The sequence below is a fragment of the Corvus hawaiiensis genome, chromosome 10 (assembly GCF_020740725.1).
Source record: "Corvus hawaiiensis isolate bCorHaw1 chromosome 10, bCorHaw1.pri.cur, whole genome shotgun sequence".
Lineage (NCBI taxonomy): Eukaryota > Metazoa > Chordata > Aves > Passeriformes > Corvidae > Corvus > Corvus hawaiiensis.
This window is the reverse complement of record NC_063222.1, coordinates 17219539-17242084: the sequence shown is the minus strand read 5'-3', so window position 1 is coordinate 17242084 and position 22546 is coordinate 17219539. Positions and strand designations below refer to the sequence as shown.

General features: G+C 42.6%; 1 protein-coding gene across 3 annotated transcripts in view; it reads left to right on the top strand.

Moving 5' to 3' along the window:
* OSTN (osteocrin) overlaps positions 1-22546 on the top strand; it is a 50800-nt gene that overhangs the window by 12938 nt on the left and 15316 nt on the right. Inside the window, exon 1 of one of the 3 annotated variants that reach the window (XM_048315083.1) lies at positions 8396-8671. The exons of 1 other annotated variant lie outside the window; for it this stretch is intronic. In XM_048315083.1, coding sequence (XP_048171040.1) covers positions 8645-8671 — 27 coding nt within the window. In that variant the 5' untranslated portion in view covers positions 8396-8644. Of the gene's footprint in view, positions 1-8395; positions 8672-20847; positions 20894-22546 lie in introns of those variants that run through there. One more of the 3 variants, XM_048315085.1, reaches the window with a different exon arrangement.

Genomic DNA, 22546 nt, shown 5'->3' with positions numbered 1-22546 from the left:
CTGTGTTTTGGATCTGTGCTGGAAAGTGTTGAGAATTCCAGGGATGTTTTAGTTATTGCTGAGCAGCACTTACGCAGAGCCAAGGCCTTTTCTTCATCTCACCCCAGCAGTGAGGGACTGGGGGTGCACAGAAAGCTGGGAGGGGACAGAGCTGGGCCAGGTGACCCCAGCTGACCCAAGGGGTATTCCAGACCATCTGACATCATGCTCAGCAAGAAACTAGAGAGAAGGTCGGGGTCAGGCGAGGCTGCTCAAGGACTGGCTGGGAACTGGTCTGTCGATGGTAAGCAGTTGTTTTCATTTGTATCACTTGTTTTCCTGGGGGTTGTTTTCTCTCATTTTGTTAATTTCCTTTTCATTAAGATTTATTGTTATTATTCAATTGTTAAATTGATCTGAGCTCACCATTTTTTTTACTTTAATCCTTTCAATTCTCTTTTCCCCTCAGTGGGATCAGGGAGTAAGAGAGTGACTGTGTGGTGCTTTGTTCTTGGCTGGTTGAAACCATGACAGTAATGAGTGAAGCAAACACACAGTAACAGCCTGGCTTCAGACCTCAGCATAAAAGATGCAGACCTGCATGTGCTTTAAACATAGTACAGATTTTTGCCTTCAGAAATGTGGGTCTAAAGGTTATGAAATCCTGCTTGCCCTCTTGTAGACTATTGCATAATTTCAGACTGGTGTCCTTCATGTTGAACTCTTTCTGCTGGCCAGCAGTGATCTGGGTTAGGCTCTTTACTTTCTCTCTGGATTAAGTCCCAGAGGTGGTATTTTATTCATGAGTAAATTCCAACTCAAGTCCAATTTATGACAGAATATTTGATGTAGAGGGTGCTGAAAGAAAACCATCCAAGTGAGCTTTCAAGAAACTTCTGTATAAAATATTGCTTCTCTGCAGATTGGTCTACAGATTTATGTACAGTGATGCCAGACTGCTCTCACATACACTGACTTTTCATCAGGGAGGGATGCTGTATACCAGCTGTTGGTACCCCACATGCAATTTTTTAAATTTTGAAGTCCCTAACAAGCTATTAAAAAGATCTCACTAATTACAAAGAAATTGTATGAAGAGCAACTAAAAATGTCAGTTAGATATTTGCTATATCAAATGCCAAGCCACATAGTTTTGTTTAATGAAATCAGTTTCCAGTAGAGTTCATAACATCACCAGTGACCTAAGCAGTGCACCTGACAGCTCTCCTGCCATCTCGAGCTGTAAATCTGGGTAACTAATGGTATAGCGAAGAAGAAAAGGTCAATAAATGCAGAAATGTGTGGAGAATCTAATCTTTCCCTGGCACTTGTTATTCCTCCCTTCTCACTCTCCTTTCATTCTATATCTGTCACATTAAACGAGTCATGCTTGGCCAGAGCCTGATCAGGACCTGTTCCTGATAAAGCTGCATCTGTTCTTGCCACACAGCATCAGATGAACAAAGGCACTACATGACTGCAGCTCTGGAAACCTCTCTTCTGGAAATACAGTTTAAGAAAGAGCCATAAATGCATGTAAATAAATTAAATTTGAGAAAGAGAAGGGAAGACTACAGAAGTCACTTATCTCTTCATGCACAATTAAAAAAGTTTTTATGAGCTTGGTTTTGTTCTGAATAAAACTGCTACTGTTGAGAACAGAAATGTCTTAGGCTTCTGAGCAGTAGAGCTGGTAATCTTTCTGTCTGCCAGGACATTTTTTCCCTGCAGTGTGCTTAATACTGTGTTCCCAGTCCAGAAAGAAATGACTCAGTCAAAAGGACTTCTTTCCCCTCCCTTGGGTGATTATTCCACAGCCTGCTAGGTCTCCCCATTAGGAAATATTTCCAACATAATTTTCCCTGCAGTTACTTTTAAAGCATCTTTCTATGACTAGAAATTATCCTAAGCAGTGCCCTTCCATCATTAGTGTTTCCATTTCTCCTGTGCTTGTCTGTGGTTATCATATGTCCTGTAGCATTTCACTGGCGTTTAGTTGGGCTGCAGATGTTTAATGTATTTAACCTTTCCTTATATGCCAAGCACAGGACTGGCACCAAGACATTTATACACCATTAAACAAGGGAGGTGCCTGCTAAATGTAATGACTTTCTTCTGATGATTTCATGGTAGAGGTTGTGCTAGAGAACAAGGGCAGCTTCTATTCTAAACTACATGGAAAAGGTGCCACTGCTGAAGAAGAATGACTTATAAACAGGCTATATATAGCAATATATTAACTTAGCATCTTGATTTAAGTCCACAGGGGAAGCAGTTAAATTTAATTGATGTCGGCCTCTCAAAGAAAGACATTGCATGTATATGTGCACACAAGAAATTCCAACCAAGTGGAGGAATATTAGTAGGTTTACTAGGGTTCTGTATTTTAACTGCAAAGGATATCTCTAAAAGCACTAGAGCCCTTTAGGCTGTGGGAAACATTGCAAATGTCACCACCCTATGTATGGATGCATAATATGTATGTATTTTCATGTGTCAGTGTATTTGAGTTTCTTTAAATTTTAAGATTATCTCTGAATTTCTTCAGTTTCTTCAGTTATGTAATTGCTGTATTGTGTATTACCCTAAATTGTTGATATGTGCTATCCACTTGAACTCCAAATAATTTTTTATTTAACTTGTAAACATTCAGCATTTCCCTTTCTTTGGTTGTTTATGAATTTACTAAACTTTAAGTCTTTGTGTTGAATTTTCCCATGCCAACTCTGTCTATTGAACAAAATATGGGGTGTGTGTTGAATGTAAATGATTGTTTCAGTGATTTATTTCTTAGATTTTTCTGAGAACAAGGCAACAGGAAAATGTGGTATAGAAGTGCAGGAGCAGTCACACCAGGTCAGACCAGGTGCCTGTCTCACTCAGGATACTCACTCTGACAGTGGCCAGTCCTGCAAGCATATTTGACACTTCCTTCAAATATTCTCCCAGCCTCCAACAATTTGTGGCTGAGGGATTTTAGAACCAGACACAATATTTTGTGCTTAATAGTCCTTGAGGGATTTTCCTTTTGGTGACTTTGTTTTTGAATCTGTGTAAGCTTTTGGCATCTTGAGTGTAATTTGGTGAGGAGTTCCACTGTTAAAATACACTCTGGTTGAAAAGAGGTCCTTTCTGGGTTTTAAGCATATTTCCTGTCATTTTCAATTCAAGATCCCAAGCTGTTATATTGGAACCAATCATTTTGAGCACCAGCCTCTGCCAAACCCCCTCTTGGTCCTCATTTTGGATCAGGAATAGTCAGCTCAAAGCCCTTTGCTATGCAGACAAAGTAGAAGTATTTAAGATTGTTTCTTCCTGTGTGCATCACTTCACCTCAGTGTCATCTGGCCAGACATGCCATCTTGTCACCTTCATCTGAAATTTTCCATAATCATTCCTTAATACCTTGGAATACCTAATTATTGGTAGCAAACTGTCTTCTACTTGTTGTCTGTCCTTTCTAGATCATTGCACAAAGCTTTTTTTCCTCAAGTTAAAAATGCCAAAATTTTCTTTGAGCAGCTTTAGCCATTTGATATGATAAAAAAGAGGAAGGTGGGAGTCAGGATTGTCAGGAACATGCATATTGCTATGCCCATGAGCATCCCAAAATTTCATGGGTCGTGTAAAAGGGAATGCTGCAGATTCTTGACAGCAATGATTAAGGAAAACTCCAGATGTTCTGTTTCAACGAAAGATAAGTACCTTTATTGATGTAACTTTAAAGGGCTGACTTGAGATACCACAGGCCAACAGATTTTGGTTAAAAAATTAAATAGCAGACCCAGAGCTGACTGAAATTGAGAGTGAAACTTGCTTAGAAATCAGTAGGGTGTTGTATCAAATGTAAAAATAACGTTCCTGGGTTAAGAATGAATAGGAACTAGTCCAGGAAAATAATTAAATGAACCTCCAACTGTACATGCTTGAGTAAATATTTTCAGTGGGGACACATATTCTGAAATTGAAAACCATACCTAAATCCTTTGCTGGACTCTCTGAGCAGTTGTATAGCTGTCTTCAAATATTGAATTTATGTGAATTGTTTGAAATGTATAACCAGTTTGAAAATAAGTTCTTTATCAGGGGGTTTCTGACTGATCATTAGTTGTTTGCTTGTTTTTCATGCATCTCTCCCACATTCTGAGCTGCAGACTTTGAGAGTCTTCTCTGGGGTCTGGTTTGGTCCCCATGGAAGTTGAAAAGTTCACTGATACAGTATCAACAGGGTTTTATTTTTTTCCCTACAAACAAAGTTTCTTAATCTTCTCCATTCCTTCCCCCTCTTCCTCTCCAGGAGATCCATTCCACACAGACCATGGAATTTTGGCCTCTCATTTGTATGTGGAAGAAAAGGAAATTTCAGAATGCTGGAACTTCCCACAGATCAGAAATTCCCTTTTTCAGACAGTTCTTCATGAAAGTGTCCTAGTGGCTTCTGTGGCACTTGGCCTGCCTCTGTAGGATTGTCAGGCAGATGTAGGAATACCTGAATGGAGGAGGAGGGACTGTAAGGTAACAAACCCGCCACCTTGCATGAGGTGAAGCACCCTCTGCCCCTGCAATGAACCTGGGGACTCCCAAGCCTCCTGTTCTCCAATCCTTTGTGAAATCTGTTCCAGAAGAAGGGCTCCTTTGCTGAGGCAGTTTAACCTCTCCAGCTCTAAAGAAAGTGAATATCTTCATTAGAGATGGGGTGCTCAGAAGTTCTGAGCAGGGCAGCTGTCAGTTCTTAGCAGCTTTCACAGGGATTTTTCAATCCTCACTTGCCAGTAAGAGGGAATTTTGAAGTGTGCCAGGAGGCATTGCTCTTTCTTCACATGTTAGTTTTTCTCCAGCACAAAAGAAAAGAAATAACAACAGAAGCAGGAGATTTCTGTTAGTAGAAAGGGAATTAAAATAGTTCTAGTGTCTCCCTTTGCATGGTCCCTGCTGCTTTTGTTTTGCTTTCCAGTGTATTATTTTTGCTGTCCACTCTCCAGACTCCTTTGTTAAATTTCTTGTGGGAATATAACAAAGTAAAATTTCACTGAAATGCAGTAGACACAGAGATAGGGGGAGACAGGAAGCTCATTTTAAGGGGAATAAAAAAGGTAGAATTTAAATCAACCAAGAAGAAATGTGCCTGGTGGCAAGGCAAGGGCAGGGAGTGTGAGGGATATCTGAAGGAGTTCTGCTCCTCTGCTGCCACATCCTTTCCACACCAATTGTGACTCTGCACTTGCAGTATTTGAGTGTAGGTGGGACTCTGTTTCTCGTTCTCCAAAGTCCATCTCCTGTAGTCATTTCCATGAGTAGGAGAATATGTAACAAGCTACAATTTCACTGTTTCTGATTTGTTTGTTGGTTTGTTTTCCATAGTAGAGGGCAGTTAAAGTCCACACTTATACAGATGACAAAAGCACCAGAGGGAATTTTAAAGCACTTTCTTTCATAAATGAAAATGATTGGCCTTTTCTGTGCTGGAAAATAATAATTAAAGGAGGCTGAGCTGGTCTGATTTGTTTGCAGCACCCTTAGTCTGTGACAAAGTCCGTCACAAAATGTTCCTACAGAAGATGAGCAGTGAGGAAGGGATGATGAAATAGTGAGTGATGGAGAAAAAAAGAAATAATGTTATTTCCAATGTGTCTTAAGGAACAACAGCAGATACCTCAAGGTTCCCTGGATTTTCTACCTTGTACTTAGGGAACATAAATGTTTTGATCTCCATGGGCATCTCTGTCAAAGACTTACCAGCAGTGGATGAAGGATCTTGCACAGTTCTAGTTGGGAAAAGGAAATCAATCCCCCACAGCAGCAACTTCATGAGCATTTAGTCTAACTTAAAAAATGTTCAGGGAAGAGAGAGAAAGACAAAACCCAAGGAAGTGAGTCAGATTCCCAGAGAGAGGATGTAAGGGATGGTGGGATGAAAGTATGTTCCTTTCAGAGCCTTGAAGTAAGGATCAGAGGAGATTCTTTGGACATGCCTTTCAGATCACTGCCTGGCACTATAAACACTGATCATGATACCCCACAACTTGGCTGGCTGCACTTTTAATGGAACTGCCTCAAAGCTGTCCCTTTGAGGGACGTGATGTTGGAAAGGGAGATAGAAAATGGTTGTTTCCAGCTATTCTAGTGCAGATTATCCATGGAAAATGCCACTGCTGTAAGGCAGAAGCTGCTTTATATGGCTCAGTTCAGGCTTCAGTCCGCTTTTGTCCAGGACTAACTCCTTGAATTTCAGAAATTTTTGTTTTTCTAATTGACACCAGTACAAAGAGATGAAAATCAAGTGATAAAAATCTCTTCCAGTAAGTGATCCTGGAGCTGTCTTTGCCATTAAAGTCTCTCTTCACAGCAGGGCCTTAAGAAAGTTCAAGGCATGCATGTCTGTCAATTCAGAAACAGGCACAAGAAGTGCCTTCCTGAACTGCTGCCTTAAAATAACCCCACCAATGGCCACTTGTGCAGTGACATTTTGGAAATGTGCACCACCTTATTAGAAAATTCGACTGTGAATACCAGGCAACCTCCTGCGGTTCCTGGGATGTCAGCCCAGGATCTCAGCATTCTTCCCATCTCAGCATAGCTCAGAGAGGCAGTTTTTAAACTAAAATCTTTGTGTAAAATAATAGACATTGTGAGATGGGAAGCCTCATAAATTGAAAAATGTCAGTTGGTTTTTCAGAGGTTGCTTACTAATTTTCACCTCATAAAGATTTCAGAAGGGATTCTAGCACTTTGTTAAACTGCCACAGTGAAGTCTTCCATGTTTATTTATACAGACCTAGTAAACTCCCTGAGGTAGCCAAAGGGCCTGGTTTCAGCAGCACACAGCTGGTGATTTTTCTTTTTTGTGCTGAATTAATGTTCTCAAATGTGAGCAAAGTGTGTACATTAAATGGAGATGTTTATTCCCAGAGGAGATGTGAGAGCCCAGCTCACCTCTCTAGCCCAGGTGCTCTTGTCCAGAGAGGGCTGATGGTTAAATGCCCTACTTCATGCATCCTTTCTTTTGCAGCTGCAGCCAAATCTGTTTTGTGCTTGGATCTATTGGCCTAATTTCAGCCTCTGTCCCCTCAGCATCTTCCCTGTCACACTCAGCACAGACACTTTCAGGAACTTGTAGGGCAGGATCCCAGCCTAACTTAGGTTGGCTCAGCTCCAGCCAAGTTTATTGCCCAAAATCTCAGCTGTTGGAAATTTAGTTGATTTAAAATCATCATGAAAATCTCTGCAGCTCTGTACAGTGATTTGTTCCCACTTTCAGGATACGTGCTCCATGGAAAGCAGCTTAAGCTGGCGGAGTAAAGTAGTGTTTTCTCTGTTTTCAGCTGGTTTCAGAGTCCTCTAATCTTCCTGAGCCACGTTTTCATTTCAGTTACACCAAAGTAAATGCTACCAAGGACAGAGAAGCTATAACACCAAAATAATACTCTGAGATACAAGAAACCTTTTACTTATTTTTCTAGTTTATTCTTCACCCTGTGCTTATGTGTCCAGCAGGATCACCTCAGTGTTCCTGCCCCAAGTGTCCCCTGGCAGTGATCCCTCTGAGCCAGACAGGGACTTGCTCTGGAGTCACTCACAGCAGCCCTCAGGGTATCTCTCCTGAGCATCCCCCAAATGCATTTTTTAGGTAATTTCAGGGGTTAAGTTTCCCCCAGAGCAAGTCAGCAGGAGCCAGCAAAGTGAGCGGTTTGGGGCCAGTGACAGGGAGAGAAGTGTCATGGCTAAAGCTGCAGTGCAGAAGGTTTTTGCATGGGTGTTAAGGGCTGTGCTCCTGGCAGGCTAAGCCAGGGTAGCTTAACTGTCTGGACAACTTCTCCTGCATCTGTGGATGTTTTCTGTTTCATTATTTTTGTTGAGCCATATACCTCCCTCATCTGGAATATCTCCACTGATTTTCGTGAATTTCTCAGGATTTTCATCCCCTCTGAAGAACATTTAGTTCACTGCTCATAGTACTGACACTACCTCAACCCTGCAACAACTGTGGCAGGTGGGCCAAATGCAAATTTGGGGTAGGCAAGAACATCCTCCACTGGAAATTTTGGGGGCAGATTTTGCAATCCTCTTTGTGCAAGTCGGACCCAATCAATATGTAAGCTGGCCAGAAAAAGTACCTAAACAAAGCTGGTATGAAGTGGGTGTGCAAAATGAGCAGGACTTCCATTTCACTGGGACCAAGGAGAGGTATTGAACAGCATGAAAGGAGAAGTATAATGCACTGATGTGTGTGGGCACTTAGCTGCATGAAGAACAAAGGAAAATAAGCCCTGTACAGAATTATGCTATTGGTGGATCTAACTGCTGGTATTTTGGTGAATTGTTGTTGCTATTACAGCCATCTGGAGCATGTAAAAGGGATGAAACTCGTCATTTTTTTAAAAAAGCATTTAGGATAATTTCCTTAGTTCCAACTCTTTGGAGGGCAGCACCCAAAGCAGTTCTTGCTGTTCACTCTGGGAGGGGAAGGAGCAAGTGTCTTGCACCGTGTCTGCTGGGGACTCCTGGAGGTGTAGTGCTGGTTGCACTCCCACGCTCTCCAGAAAGCTGCAGTGCCTGCCCCTGCCAATGCTCAGTGTGTTACAGGGGTTTTTTGAGACATGCACATTGATCCTGCCAGCCCTGAAACCCATCTCTGCCACTCAGATTTGATGCTCATCCTTCTGCTATGCTGAGGACTGACTGTGTGTGGCAGGTAAGGAGCATTCCCTCTCTCCCCTCCCTCTGCAGGTGGGACCTCTGCTGCCCCGGTGGAAGGGAATGTGTTAATGGCTCTGTAAGGAGAAGGATGATTTTTCCTGGCAGCACTTTTAGGTTGGCTTCCAGAATATGTACAGTTATCATTTATGTTCCTTTAAATTCTTTCCTTTCCTCAGAAGAGGTCAGTGCATAGAAAGAGAATTTGGATTATTAGGCTGCTGGCACTGACCTGCATTTTCCACTGTGTGTACTTGGAGTAGAGTTTGGTGCCTCTTCTCATTTGTTTACTTTTTCCCTTCCCCTCTTTCTGCTCCCCCCTCAATAAGATGTTGGATTTCTCTTTTAATTATAAATATTTTAAAATTTTAAGTGATCCATTAAACCGCTTCTTTAATTTCTCTGGGAATCTTAGGATTGCACATTTGATCTCCTGAAATGTGAAGAGCCCAGTGAAATGATTGAGGCATATTAGTGCTTGGGTCCTCAGTACACTCAGAAGACACCAAAATTGTGTCTTTGCTACTGGAACAAGAGCTTTGAAAATGTGGGGATCTAATCCTTGATTCAGAGGTGTCATAGGTCTCAATCTGAGCTGGTCAGTTTGCAGATGGGGAAGTTGCTGATGGGTCTCTGGGAAAGGAGGATTCCTTGTAGTTTTGAACATTTATAATGTCATGATAAAGGCCCCTTGGTCTATGTGATATTTCTACTACTTAGAATCAATGCTTTTCAGAAAGTAGTTTTATTTTAGGTAGGAGAATTATTTTTTATTATGAAGATAATTTAACTATGGAGCCTCTGTAGTGCAGTCCATCAGCACATTTAGCTCATAACTGGAAAGCTGAGATTCGAGCCCATGCATAGATGGGTTTCCCTTTTCCTCTACCCATGTCAGGGAGCTTGGAATTAGATAACCTTTAAGGCCCAGTTAAACCAAAACTGTTCTATGATATTGGGCTGCAGGGTTTTGGCCATGCAAGGCTGTCTGTTGTGAAGTGGGATCTGTGTTTCTGCTGGCAGTTCCCAGTACAGAGGAGAAAGGGGTTTGCTCCTGCACCCCCACAGTGATCTCAGGGCTTGGGACTGGGGAGACAGTGGATATAATTCCTCATGAAATGACCAGGGATGACTATGATGGGAGGGTAATAAGTTGTGGCTCCTAGGAATCTGTCCTATTTCAGAGCACACAATGGAAATAATACTGCTTCTGCTGCTGTTTTGCTCTAAAAGAGATATTAATGTAAAAATAGAGTAATTCAGAAATAACTGTCTTCCCCCAGCTGGATGTCATGGCAGCAAAAGCCCCATAACAGAGCCATTCCCTGAGCCAAGGTTATTTCTAAACCACTTCTAGTTCGTGGAAAACAATTTGCAAAGTTTTGAGTGATTTGGGAATAAGAAAAGTTATTTTACAAATCATTGTCTGCTGCAGGAAAAGCAATTGTCATGGACACAGAACATCAAAACACAATATGGGTGTTTTTAGTGTATCAAGTCACGTGTCAAGTCAGAGGGCTACCAAAGAACATAATTTCAACACTGTCAAACAGCTTCTGCTCTGCCTGCATAGTGATTATCCTCTCAGTTTACACAGATCTTTGCACTTCTGTGGTGCTTTAATAACATCACTGTAACCCCCTGACATTTGGGTAACGTGAGGAACAGAATTCTCGCAGCACCTACAGTCATCAGTCACTGTCAGCCCTGGGCTGAGGTTTCTCCTCTCTAACCGTGGGGCTGCACGGCTCAGACAGCTCTTTCTGACACTGTGCTTCCCATGGCCCCCAGAAAACAACCTAGAGAGTCTCTGGATTGTCTGCCTGGCTGCCCAGAGGCTTCAGAGCCTGGGCAAGCAGCAGGAGAAGGGAGGGCTCCAGTCCATTAACCCTGGCTGCTCCTCAGGGTGGCGCTGGTTATATTGAGTTCTTCGTGTGGCAGGAGAGTGGGGGACCTGCTTGAGATGGAGGGGAGGGGGGCGAATCCCCTTTGGTCCAAGGAACTTACGGGACCAGGTGGAAAAAAGAGGTGGAAGAAGGGCAGGATTGAGGTGTTTCAGTTGTGTGATAAGTGCCTTGAAGAGGCACTTTCTCCGTTGCCTTTTCTCCATTCCATCTCTGCAGTCAGGCTTTGGTCTTGTTTGTACTGGTGTCACTCTGCTGACCTCAGTGCAATGACAGCACTCTCTGCTATCAAGGTACTGAGTGGTGAGCAGTTATTCCACTTATAACCTGCCTGAATAGAAGCCAGTCCCTTGTCTGGGATGGGAAGAACTAGGGACAGCTAGTAGCTGGCTGTTTTTTCTGGCTGTTGGTTGTTTATTTGGTCTACTGAGAACTAAATTAATCTCTCCATGAAACAGGTACTCCCTGCTCCTGAAAGCATTGTAGCTCTCTGAGCATTCTGTAGGAGCAGGACTTAACACCAGTGGCATTGCTGTATGCCCAGGAATGTCTATGTGCAGCCAGACATGGCACCACCCAGGGCAGGGCTTCTGCCCCATGGGCTGAGCAGAGATGAGTTATCTGTGGCAGTGTGCTGGGTCTGTTACTCTTTCAGCAGCAGCCTTAGTAGCCTGCCTCACTTTTTTTGTGTTTAAAATGCTCCTTGTATTATTTATCTTGTACTTTCATTAGTTGTAATTTTATTGCAGTATTTGCAAAAAGTTCACCCACTTCTTCTATGTTTACCTTAAGCACATCTGATGTGCAAAGCTTCCACACTCTCCCAATGCCATTTTTTTCTCAAAGACAACCAGGCTTTGCTGTGGCAAGGCTGGGCTGTGGGGAGTGGGGAGTGTGGATGCTTCAGATCCCAGAAGGATCCTCTTATGCTGCAACACCCCAGATTATGTTGCATGGTTTAGCTCAGTAGCCCAGCTCCAGATGCTCTCTGACTGGTCACTGTAGTTGTGTGCTTGGTGGCAATGTGCTTGATTTGGGGCTGTGAGACAGGGCTTGGTGTGCTTAGTCAGTATTACCTGCTCTGTCTCACTCCTTTGGTTGGTTAGTTCCGAATGTATTTTGGATGCCTAATAATTCCAACAAGAAATTTATAGAAGAACATGAGAAAAGCTGTCCCCAGTATATAAATAACTGTGTTAGTACGACTGAGCTCCTGCGGCTGAGATTGCAAATCATTTTCAGATGCCGTCAGCATCTTTTTTTTGTGCTTTGTCTCTGTCCTCCCATGACCATTGCTTGGAGAGCCATGACCACACTCGAAGGATTCGCTTTGAGGGGAGGGCTCAAATATCAAAGTGGAACAAAAGCATTCAAACCTAAAAGCTGATCATAAAGCCCAGCACATCATTTTCAGGAGCAGAACATTATTGTTACTCTGCTGACAAACTTCTTTTGAGGGCAGCAGCACGGTCCAGCACCATTTTAGATTTGTCTTGAAGCCGCACATAACCAAAGTAAATATATGGTTACATAAGAAACTATGTTATATTCTTCCTCCATGGTTCCAAGTGTAATTGTAAAGTAAGCACAAATGCAGTGTGTCTGCCCTTGTGGAGGTGGAGGGCCAACCTCCTTCCACACACAATTCCATGGATTCACACCTGGGATTAATGAGCCAGGCAAGTGCAAGGAAGGTGGGTTTGTCTCCTCTGCTAATGTCCTTGTATAAGATGTGGAGGCCCCCTGTGGAGGTGAAGACACAGATACAGGTAGGGAGAGGCACCAAACAGGCTCTGGGGAGCAGCCACGTTGCAGGGAGGGCAGTGTGTGGCTTTTGGACATCGTCCAGCTTGGTGTGAGTAACTGCAGCCCAGAGGATTACATGGCTCACGTGGATCTCTGGTGATTTATGCAGCGGGTTAGCATGCCAGCAGCATTGCCTGTAGTCACAGGGACTTACTGCTGCATGGCACGAGCCTGCTTCCCACTGCGTGTGACCAGGGGAAGAGCTATGCTGAGGAGCTGGGACAAACCTGCTCTTCTAGAGCTGGGCTTTGAAATTTGGTAGGGGATCATTGTGCTTCTTTGCCCCTAAAGGTGTTGTGAAAATATATGAATCATTGTTTATTTCCAAAGGGCATGGACACTCTAACTTTGACCAGGATAGAAAAACCCATGAAGGAACCCAGAGACCCTCATGAAAGACAAACCTTGGCCTGCAGAGAGAAAAGGTCTGACTGTGTGGCTGGCACAGTGCAGAGGTGGACAAGGAAATACACAGCAGGAATAAGCTGGCAGTGCTAGGACCTTGAGTTTTCTGAAATTGTCAGTCTCAGTTTTAATTAAGCACAAATTGCTCAGTTCCATGCAGAAGGAACTGGATAATGTTCACTGCCCTGCACTCTATATGGGATTAAAACTGGGGCTTCTCCCTCACTTTTTGTCTAGAATACAGCGGCCACAGAGGGGAAAAAAGCTGGTAAGATGAGAGGACATTTTTCATGCCATAATATTCTGAACAGGACTTATAGGCCTTGGCCATAGGATATCATACAGTGCTCAGTTTTCTGTCTCAGTTTCTGGACTCGTAGTGCAGTATAATAATGTGTGCATAAGTTCCAAAAGAAATCATAAATTAAATACAATTTGAGGCACCTGAGCAGCAGGACAGTGACTGCTGTAAAAGCCCACATGGAAGTGAATGTTGTCAATATGAGGAGCCACACATTAACAGAGAATAAGATATTTACCTGTGAAGAAAAAATGAAGTGACACCTATATCACATAACCAAAGTTTGAAATTGCTTTACAAAAGAGATCAGTGGCATCAACACCGTGGACAGCAAGGTCCAGAGAGCTGAATCCAAGGCCAGCTAGTCAAGGCAGAAGGGGAGCTGAGACTAAGCCCATGCACCTACACAAGCTGAGGGCTGAATGTCTGGAAAACAGCTTTTAGAAAAGACCTGTGGGTCCTGATGGGTGCATTGACCATGAACCAGTAGTGACCTTGCAGCAAAGAAGGCCAACAGCCTTGGCTGAGTGAGTGTGTGCACACATGGGGTGCTGAGCTTCCCATACAAGAGAGGTGTGGGCATACTGGGAGGGCCACATCTTGGAGCATCTGTCACAGGTGAGCAGAGGGTGAGAGATCTGGGGTTGTATAGCAGAGTTGATCTTATCAATGCATATAAACACCTGATGGGGAAGTAAAAGACAGACGAGAGTCTTTTCAGTGGTGTGCAGTAGAAGATGCAAGGGGCACAAACTGAATACAAGAAATTGCATTTAAATATCAGATTTTTCATGGGTTTTTTCACTGTGGCAGTGACTGAAGAACAAACAGACTGCCTAGAGAGGTTGTGGAGAGCACTTGCAAAAAGTTGCTTCTGTTGACCCTGCTTTGAGGAGGGGTGTTGGACTAATCAATCTCCAGAGGCCCCTTCCAAGCTCCACCATGCTGTGATTCTGTAACAGAACATAGCTCTCCTGAATCCCAGGGTAATATTTGAAGTGAAATGGTTGCTGGGATCCTGGGCATCTGCTCTATTTTGATTAAATGCTGCCAACAGAAGTAGATGTTCAGGTACGGGGCTGCACATGCACAGGTGGCCTGTGCACATGTGTGGTTACCTGCAGAATCCCTCCATATGCAGGCAAACCAGCACACCCAGACAGTCTGTCAGAAGAAAATGTAGAAGATGGCTAAATTCCACCTAGACAGAATTTCCAGCTGAAAAAAAAGAGGAAGGATGTGTCTGGGGAAACCTGGCCATGTGCTGTTCCTGCTTCTGGGATCTTGTGCTGCCTCTGTACGGAGCAGTTTCTCCTTAAATACTCGCCTATTCAAACAGGGTGTTTGCAGGAGCAGTACATTCATCACTTGATAATGTGGTGGGTTACTTACTATTCATCACTCTTTGTATTCTTCTCTTTAAACCTTCCTAGCTGTTTCAGACAAGGGAAAGTAATGTGAGAGTGTAGTTGTACAGAAAGGCTTGCTGCTTTTCTCATCCCAGCACATCCAGCTCATGTCGGCACAATCAATTCCTGCAGCTGTGCCACCAGTTTAGCTTATGCACATTGCTTCAGAAAAAAATAAGCTGTAACCAGAGTTTAGTCTGGCAGTTACTTTTACTGCTTTTTATTGTTGTTGTGTCATACAGTTCTCTGTCATTCTACATGTTTCTCTAGTCTCTGCAGTAGCACTACCGCAAAATGCATGAAGGCAAAATGCTGCCAGTTGGGTGACCTCACAGGTGGAGAGGGGAGGAATAACGGAGGAGCTGGGAATCAGCGCTCAGTCCTTTGTACCCACAAGCGTACCTGGATCTATTCAAACCAGCCAACACCTTCCTCCCGCTTCCTGCAGGATCGCTTTGGCTTTGGGATGGTTCATTCGCCGCAAACCCAGCTCAGCCCCACGCACAGTGTGGCCACCTCTAGAGGGCGGTGATTGACTGATGAACGTAATGGGATGATTCCTGAAATATCCCGGACTAATCCAGCTGCGATACTGCCGCTGTTTAAGGAATTGCAGCTTCGCTGCAGAAAGGTGCACAGTCTAGCAGAGATAGGTCTCTGTCCAGCTGAAGTGATAGAGGAATTGAAGTGGACAAGTAAAGTATCAGAATTTAGCTCAAGAATTAGGATGAATTTACAAACTGTTAAAAGATCAATAATTCTTAGAAATAGCAGAAAGCTTCATTTCTCTAACAGCTTTGGTTTGTGCTGTCCCTTGAGGGAACCAATCCATAAGCACATTTAAACCAGAGCAAAGCAGGAAAAAAGTCAAATCAGCCAGCACAAATTGCTCTGAACTCCTGGGTTCAGGCTACTAGCGTGCTCTGTTTGGTTTCCAGCACAGCACAGTCCTGCTGTGCAAGCCACCATCCCAGGGATGGCCTTGCCAGGAATGAGGGGACAGAACCTTCCTTATTAACATCATTCAGTGCAGGAATTGTCTCCATGGAGAAACAGCTTCTCAGCCCCACCTTTCACATGACTTCATCTTCCTTTACCTGCATGTCAGGCAAGAAACTGGCAGAGAGGTTTCCTGCAGCATCCTGTGATGCTGGGAGTGGTCCACATGTGGCCCTGCCCAGCTTCCACCCCTCTGCATCTGGCCGAAGAATATCACTATCCTTCCTCTTTTTCATTTTGCTGATTAGTTCCTTTCTTTACTTCTTCCGTTTCTCTTCTCCTGATGCCATTAAATGGAACTCCACCATACTTCTCAGTTCTGCAAGGAAATGATGAAAAGTTGGTTGAAATAAAGTGTGAGGTGAGGACAGAGTTTCAGGGCAGACACACTTTTTTCTTCTTGGAGGGTATCTGAACTTGAGCTGCTGCTGCACATTCAGTGCTGCGCTTCCTGGCCGTGTTTGTACCTGGCTCTGGAGCTGCTGCAGTATGTGCTCTGCAGCCAAGGTGCACGCTTTGCTGCTCTGTGCTTTGTGTACTGTGGCACCAGGCTTCATGGGTCACAAAGAGTTTGTTTCAGTGACAATAGGGGACGTCAGCACACACATCTTTGACAAGGCACACAGTGTGAAAACATCAACACTCTTCCCTCCTAGCACAGAAAGATGGGTCTGGTTCCCAGTTTGTTATCTTTGTATTTAGCATTGACTCCAAGGAGCGTAGTTAGAGGGGATGGAAACACAATCTCGTTTTCATTTCTGTGGTGCCAGTTGAGTCAGGACCAGGCTGACACTGGCCCAGAACTATTACCATTTGCTTGAGACATCTTGTGTGTTTTTGTTGACCCTTGTCCATTAGCTCATGGACCACGGTGTCCATAGCTGGAACAAAAGGTCCTGTTGCTCTTCTTGGCCATCTTCACTCCTCATGTCCATCTTGGGCTGGGAGCCAGTGGCATGGGCACCAGAGATAAAACATCCTTTATTTCCAACCTTCCTCGTCAGAGCCTGCCTGCTAAGAAAAACCTTGCCTTTCAAGAAAATGTCCTTTTTGGGACTTCTGCTTTGTTTTGTGAGAGCTTTTTATGGATCATACATGTCATGACCCAGCACCTATCACAAGCACATAATTCCATCACAAAGGACTTTTTAAAAGTACATGTATAGAAACTACTAGTAGAAAGCCTAACATTCCTGAAGAATGTTACTGTCTTCAGTGCTATTTTCTACCTTCACTTTGTGGGTTTTTTTCCTCCAACTCTATTTAGCTGCAAGGATTCATCTAAAGTGGAAGTGACACAACAAAACCGACTTTGATACCTTGCAAATTTAAAAATAGCTGTTTTAACATAGTTTTTCCTTCCAAGGTAGAATGTACCTTCTATTGGAAAACATTCCCGCACATTGTTAATATAGGGTCTCTTTTCCATAGTCTGTCTTAGAGTGAGTCATCTGCTCTCTGGCTCTGTGTATCTCCATGCAAATCAGTAGGAATTAGCTTGGTTTCTGAAATTCTCTTTTGTGTTGACTGAAAATCTGGGGTGATTGTTTTAAAATGTTTCCCATTCTCCAGACACGATATGAATGTAAATGCAACAAAAGTAATGTTGGACGTTCTCCCTGTACCAATAATGTAGCTGTAAACTGCTGTGTTTTGATTAATCTGGTGGAATGCTATGCCTCTCTCAGAGTGTCGTCAGAATTGGGCCAGTTTTATCTGAAGAGTTTATTGTCTCAAGAAGTAAAAATAAATTGAAGTCACTGTAATTTGGAATATCTCAGTTTTTTATTTCAGAGACATATGAATCAGTATCAGCTGAGCACCTGGCTTGTGGAAAGCAGCTCATTATTTTAAAAAATACAGTTTTCAATTTGAAAAGAAAAAAAAGCACTTGGATTATTTCTTAGAATTTTGGGGCAAACCTTGCAAACCTGGAAAAATGTCCACTTTTGCTAACTTCAATGTGACTGTTTCTGATGACACACTCATTGTTTAGTGAAAATATGAATAATCCCAGAAATCAGAATGTCTCAAGTCACAAGCCTTTACTCCATGCCAGATCCATCACAAATTCCTGAGCGCAGGTGTACTGCTTTGGCCATAACACCCGCTGGACCCTGCACTGTTCACGTTGGTTTATGAGTGACAGATGTGTGATGTCATGTGAGGAATCAGTGGTTGCTGGGAAGGGCTTTGAAGGGGCTGGAAGGTGAAGTTCCCATGGGACAACTTAGTGACAGAAGGAGGAGGCTCCTGTGGCTTAGACCACAGGGGTGTAACAGCACTGCTGCTTGTTTTTGTGGGAGAAGGGAAGGATTGAAAGTGGGAAACTATCAAGCATGGTGTATTCATGTGCCATTACTAAGACTTTAAAGACAAGGTCTGACAACCCCAAATATAGTTTCCACAGGCAAGGGTGCTGAAGAGCAAGACTGCTCAACACTTACACAAGTGAAATCCTGCTAACTCCTGCTCTCTGAATCAGAACTTTTCTTCTTAAGAAAAACACTCAGCCAGCTCAACTGATTTGCAAACCAGTGTTGAAAGATTTGCAGAAATTCTTGTGGGACCATGAGGGCAGTAGGGAGGCAAGTTTGTTTTTCTCTCGGCTGGTAACAGAAGGAGCTTCATGTCTTGTGTCGTTACCTCCTCCAATTTTTTTTTTCTTGTCTTCATATTTGAAAAAAATCACATTATATTTGTTTATTCATTCATGGTTAAGACAATAAAGACTCCTTCCAAACTCTTGGTTGCCCTAACTTAATTATATTGTAAGTATAATTAAACCACAGTGTTGTTGAGGATATCTGTTCCTTAGATGCTCTGCCAGCAGAGTAACCACCATACACCTTTTTCATTGTCTGGCAAGCTTACTCGGCAGTCTTCATGAGAAGGTGTCAAAAAGGTTTTACTAAAGTGAAGTCAGTTTAGAGCAGGAAATTAAATGTTAACGCTCTAACACACTACTAATTTTTATTAGTAGTATTTCTCATTTTGTTGTTTGTTTACTTATTTGCTTGCTTTGTTTGTTGGTTGGGGTTTTTTCCCCCAGAGAGAAAACCCACACATGTGATGGTCAGAAGAAGCCCATGAAGGTCACAAATTACCCAGGTCAGAACCTGCACACCTCCCAGTCAGAGGTGATGATAATTGTGTGTATCAGCAACAATTTCTGGCGTCTTTTAGATTTCGTAGGAATGATACAGTGATAAATTTTGAAATACAAAATAACTTTTCTTAAAGGAAGAGCCTCAACCTCTCAGTAGGTCCAAAAGGTGGAACAGAAGTAGCTGGAGCTCTGCTATAGCATCACTGATCAGTGGAGAGCATAAAAGAAAATTTTGATGCCAGGTCTTAGACATCCTCTTGGAGCCAAAGGAGGTGACTGCAGGGCAGCACTTCTACTTTTTCTGCAGTCCTTTCTCCTCTCCCTCACTCTTGTGAGGTGCTGAGTTCTAGGTGAGTCTCGGCTGCTCCCCAGACTTTCCCCTGTGTTGTTAAACACTGAAACACCTTTGCTGCCAGCACTCAGCTCTCTGTCATCAGCTTACTCACACTGTCACAGCCCAGGCCTCCTACCAGCCACATCAGCACCAAGTGTGGTGGCAGAATGGAGTCCTGCAGAGATTCTGCTTGAAGAGCTTAAGATAGGACCTGTAAACATTCCCAAGAGGAGTAAATGCCTGTGAGTGCCACCTTGTGTCTTTCAAACAGAAGAAAGAAGAAGAAACTGGGTGCCTGGAACTGCAGTAGTTGGTCAGCAGCACCTCGTGGTCTTATGCAACTAAGGTACTCCATAAACCAGTAATACCTTGTTGTTAGATTGTGGTTCTCTTTTTTTTCCCTGAGATCCTGCTTGCTCTAGACACATCAGTCAAGTACTTCTGTGTCCTTGGACTTCCAGCAGCAAACCACCACCTAAATGCAGTAAAACGGACCACAGTCCAGTTCTCTTCCTGCAGCAGCATTTTCAGCTGTGTTTCAGCAGTCTGGTGTTTGGCTCTGCTCTTTTGTTTCTGTTGCTCCTCTAGTACCCACAGAGCCCATTTGGGCTTCTGCAGCTCTGTTACACTCTGCAGTGGAGAAGAGTCTCAACCTGCCTGACACGTGTGGCTGCTCACGTGGCCAACACATTTGTGTATTTCTGCAGCTCTGCTCTAGGCCACATTCCCATATCTGCTTGTACTGAGAGATGCTGTGGAAACACAGAATGCCTTGGGTTGGAAAGGACCTTAAATACCATCTAGTGCCAACCCCCCTGCTGTGGGTAGGGACACCTTCCCCTAGACCAGGTTGCTCAGAGCCCCATCCAGTCTGGCCTGGAACATCTCCAGGGATGGGGCAGAAATCCTTGTTTTGCTTCAATATGAATAAACTCTTATTTTTCTCCAATCATTCTGATCAAGACAAATGATGAAATCAAAGCATTTGCTCCCCAGTTAGCAATTTTTTTTCCCACATACTGCAAATTTCTTTTTACTGTCCATGGCTTGTAGGAAAAGCTTTTGGCAAGTCAAACTACTTTGAAAGTACTGTGCCTATCTATTTAGGAAATAAAATTACTATGAATTAACTCTTAAGGGCACTGCACCGACCAGGATTTTAAACCTCAAAACAGTTCTACAAATGCTCTGCAAATCGATTAAACCTGAGATCTATAAAAAGGGGCAAAAAAAAAGGTAGACTTATTCTAGGGAGGCAAACAGGGAAAGAAATAAATCCTCTGGTACTGCCTAGGAAAGATAAGCATCTCCACAGCTTATGCTTTACAGTTCAGTAACTTAACATTTCAGTAACAGAAACAAAGTGTGTGAAAGACTTAAGTTCTTGTCACTTGCTTTACAAAGCACACTCCTTTTCTAATGCTTAGCTTACAGTGGTGTTGGTCTACTAAAACCACATTAATTTCTTTCTGAAGCTTATGCAGTTCTTCTGATATCCTCAAGAAATGAAGTTAAAAAAACCCCCAGTAATAACTCCGGACATCAGATTTCTATACTGCAGTTTACAGAAGTGAGAGTTTAGAGGGATGCTTCTGAAAACCCTTCTACTCCCATGACTGTCTGAATCTTGAAATTAAATGAAAAAAAGGAAAAATAAAAACAGAACAAGCCCCTAGACCTTTAATTATAACCTAATCATTTTGATCACAGCAATAAATATAACAAATGAGAGGCAAGTATGTGCGTGAGAGTGCAGGACAGAGAAAGGTTTAGGGCAAGGATCAGTGGAAAATCTTTAGAAATGATGTAAGAGAAAGCAAAGGCAGGGATTGGAGTTTGTAGCCTACACCAGAGACTATAAAAACTCTGAAAGAAAGCTGAACATTAAGGGTAAGTTAGGAGGAAGAACATAGCAGGACCATTAAGGTTGGAATTGCTTGCATCCAATGCAAGGTAAGAGGAGTGAGGACAGAATGTGTTGGGGATGTTTTGTGTCTTCTGCTCTCTTTACAGAAGCTTACTTCCCTTCTGTGTTTTCCTCTTTTTAATGTTTTCTTCAATTATTTTGTATTAACAGACATTCACAAGGTATAAAGATGCCCAGATCTGATGGGAAAAGCACAACTACTTTTTCCAGTTTAGAATTAAGATAATAAGGTGCCTATCACTTAGGATTTTTGGTAGTAAACCTGAACTACAAATATTCAGTGGAAATTTATTTCCTTCAGTTAATCAGCCAATATTTAAACAGAATGTGTCAGTGCAATTTACAACACTGACAAATTACTTCTATGCTCTTGCAGTGCTTTGCAGTAAACTGCTGTCTGTTTATATTGTTATGGATTTTCCTTTTGTGTGAGTTATTGTCAAATGCATATTACTTCTTAAAATAAGCTGAAAAGCTATGACAGAATAATTCTTTTGCATAACTAAATATCTTATGTGGTAGACAAGTTTGCTGCATCTAACATATTGAAAAACAGGAGATAAATGATTTAGGAAAAGTCTTTAATTTATGGATCTGCAAAAGGGTTTTATTATATCCCTTGTCAGACAAATGTTGATCCAGATTCTGCTGCATTCCTGCAATAATAGTATAACTGGAAAAACATTTCTACACTGAGTAATTATCATTATCCAGTGATCTGACTGCTTCAGCTTTGCACTGCTGTAAGTGAAGGCAGACTCTGATTCTGTGATAGTCATTGTGATTTCTCCATTCTGAGTTCAAAACTATTTCACTGGGGTTTTTTTTCCCCCTCCCACACTGGAGTTGTACGAGTAAATACATGCAAATAACGTTTGGTTTAGATGTCCAGAGGCTACAGTAAGGTTCAGAATCCACTAATTTTTGAAGCAGTAGCATGCAGTGCCCTGAGCTTTCCTTACTTGGTTTTTAAATTTGAAATGATTGTTCTCTCATGGAGAGTGCAGAGCTGAAAGCTGAGGAGCTGAGAGGACATTTTGTGCCTCTGCCCACAGCTTAACTTAGGAAACTTATTATTGCATTTATCTGTCTCTGCTCACCTGTATTCAAAATGCAGCTCAACCTACTTTTCCTGTGAAATACTTTGAACATTATGAGGAATAACAAGCAAAAATCCCCAGCTCAAACCAAGTAAATCTATGGTGTAAATGACGGGAAAACTGCAAAATATATCTGACTGGACCAGGCATTCTTCATGTTTTTATAAATACCTGCCAATCTGATTTCAGCAGATTAGGACTTTGTTTTCGCTCTTTGAATGAATGACAAGTGCCTTTCTGGGCTTCTTAAAAAGCAAATTAAAATATACAACAATTGTAAGAGCTCCCTTGTTAGACCCTGACCAAGACTGCAAGTGCTCGCAGCTTTCCTTTTCTTCTCACTTAACTCAGAGAGACAGGTTACTCTCTAATTTACATTTGCAATGCATCTTCCCCAAGACTTTTCTTCTTCAAGTAATGTCCTTGGTCAGAATGTTTAAGTGTTTATCCAGTAATTCAGTATCAGTGTTTGAATCTTGTTAAGAAATTCCAATGACATTCCTGTCTCTTAAAAGCTTATCCTGAGGGATATTTTTATTATACTTTAAATGGTCTGGTTTTATATTGATAACCTGTTTT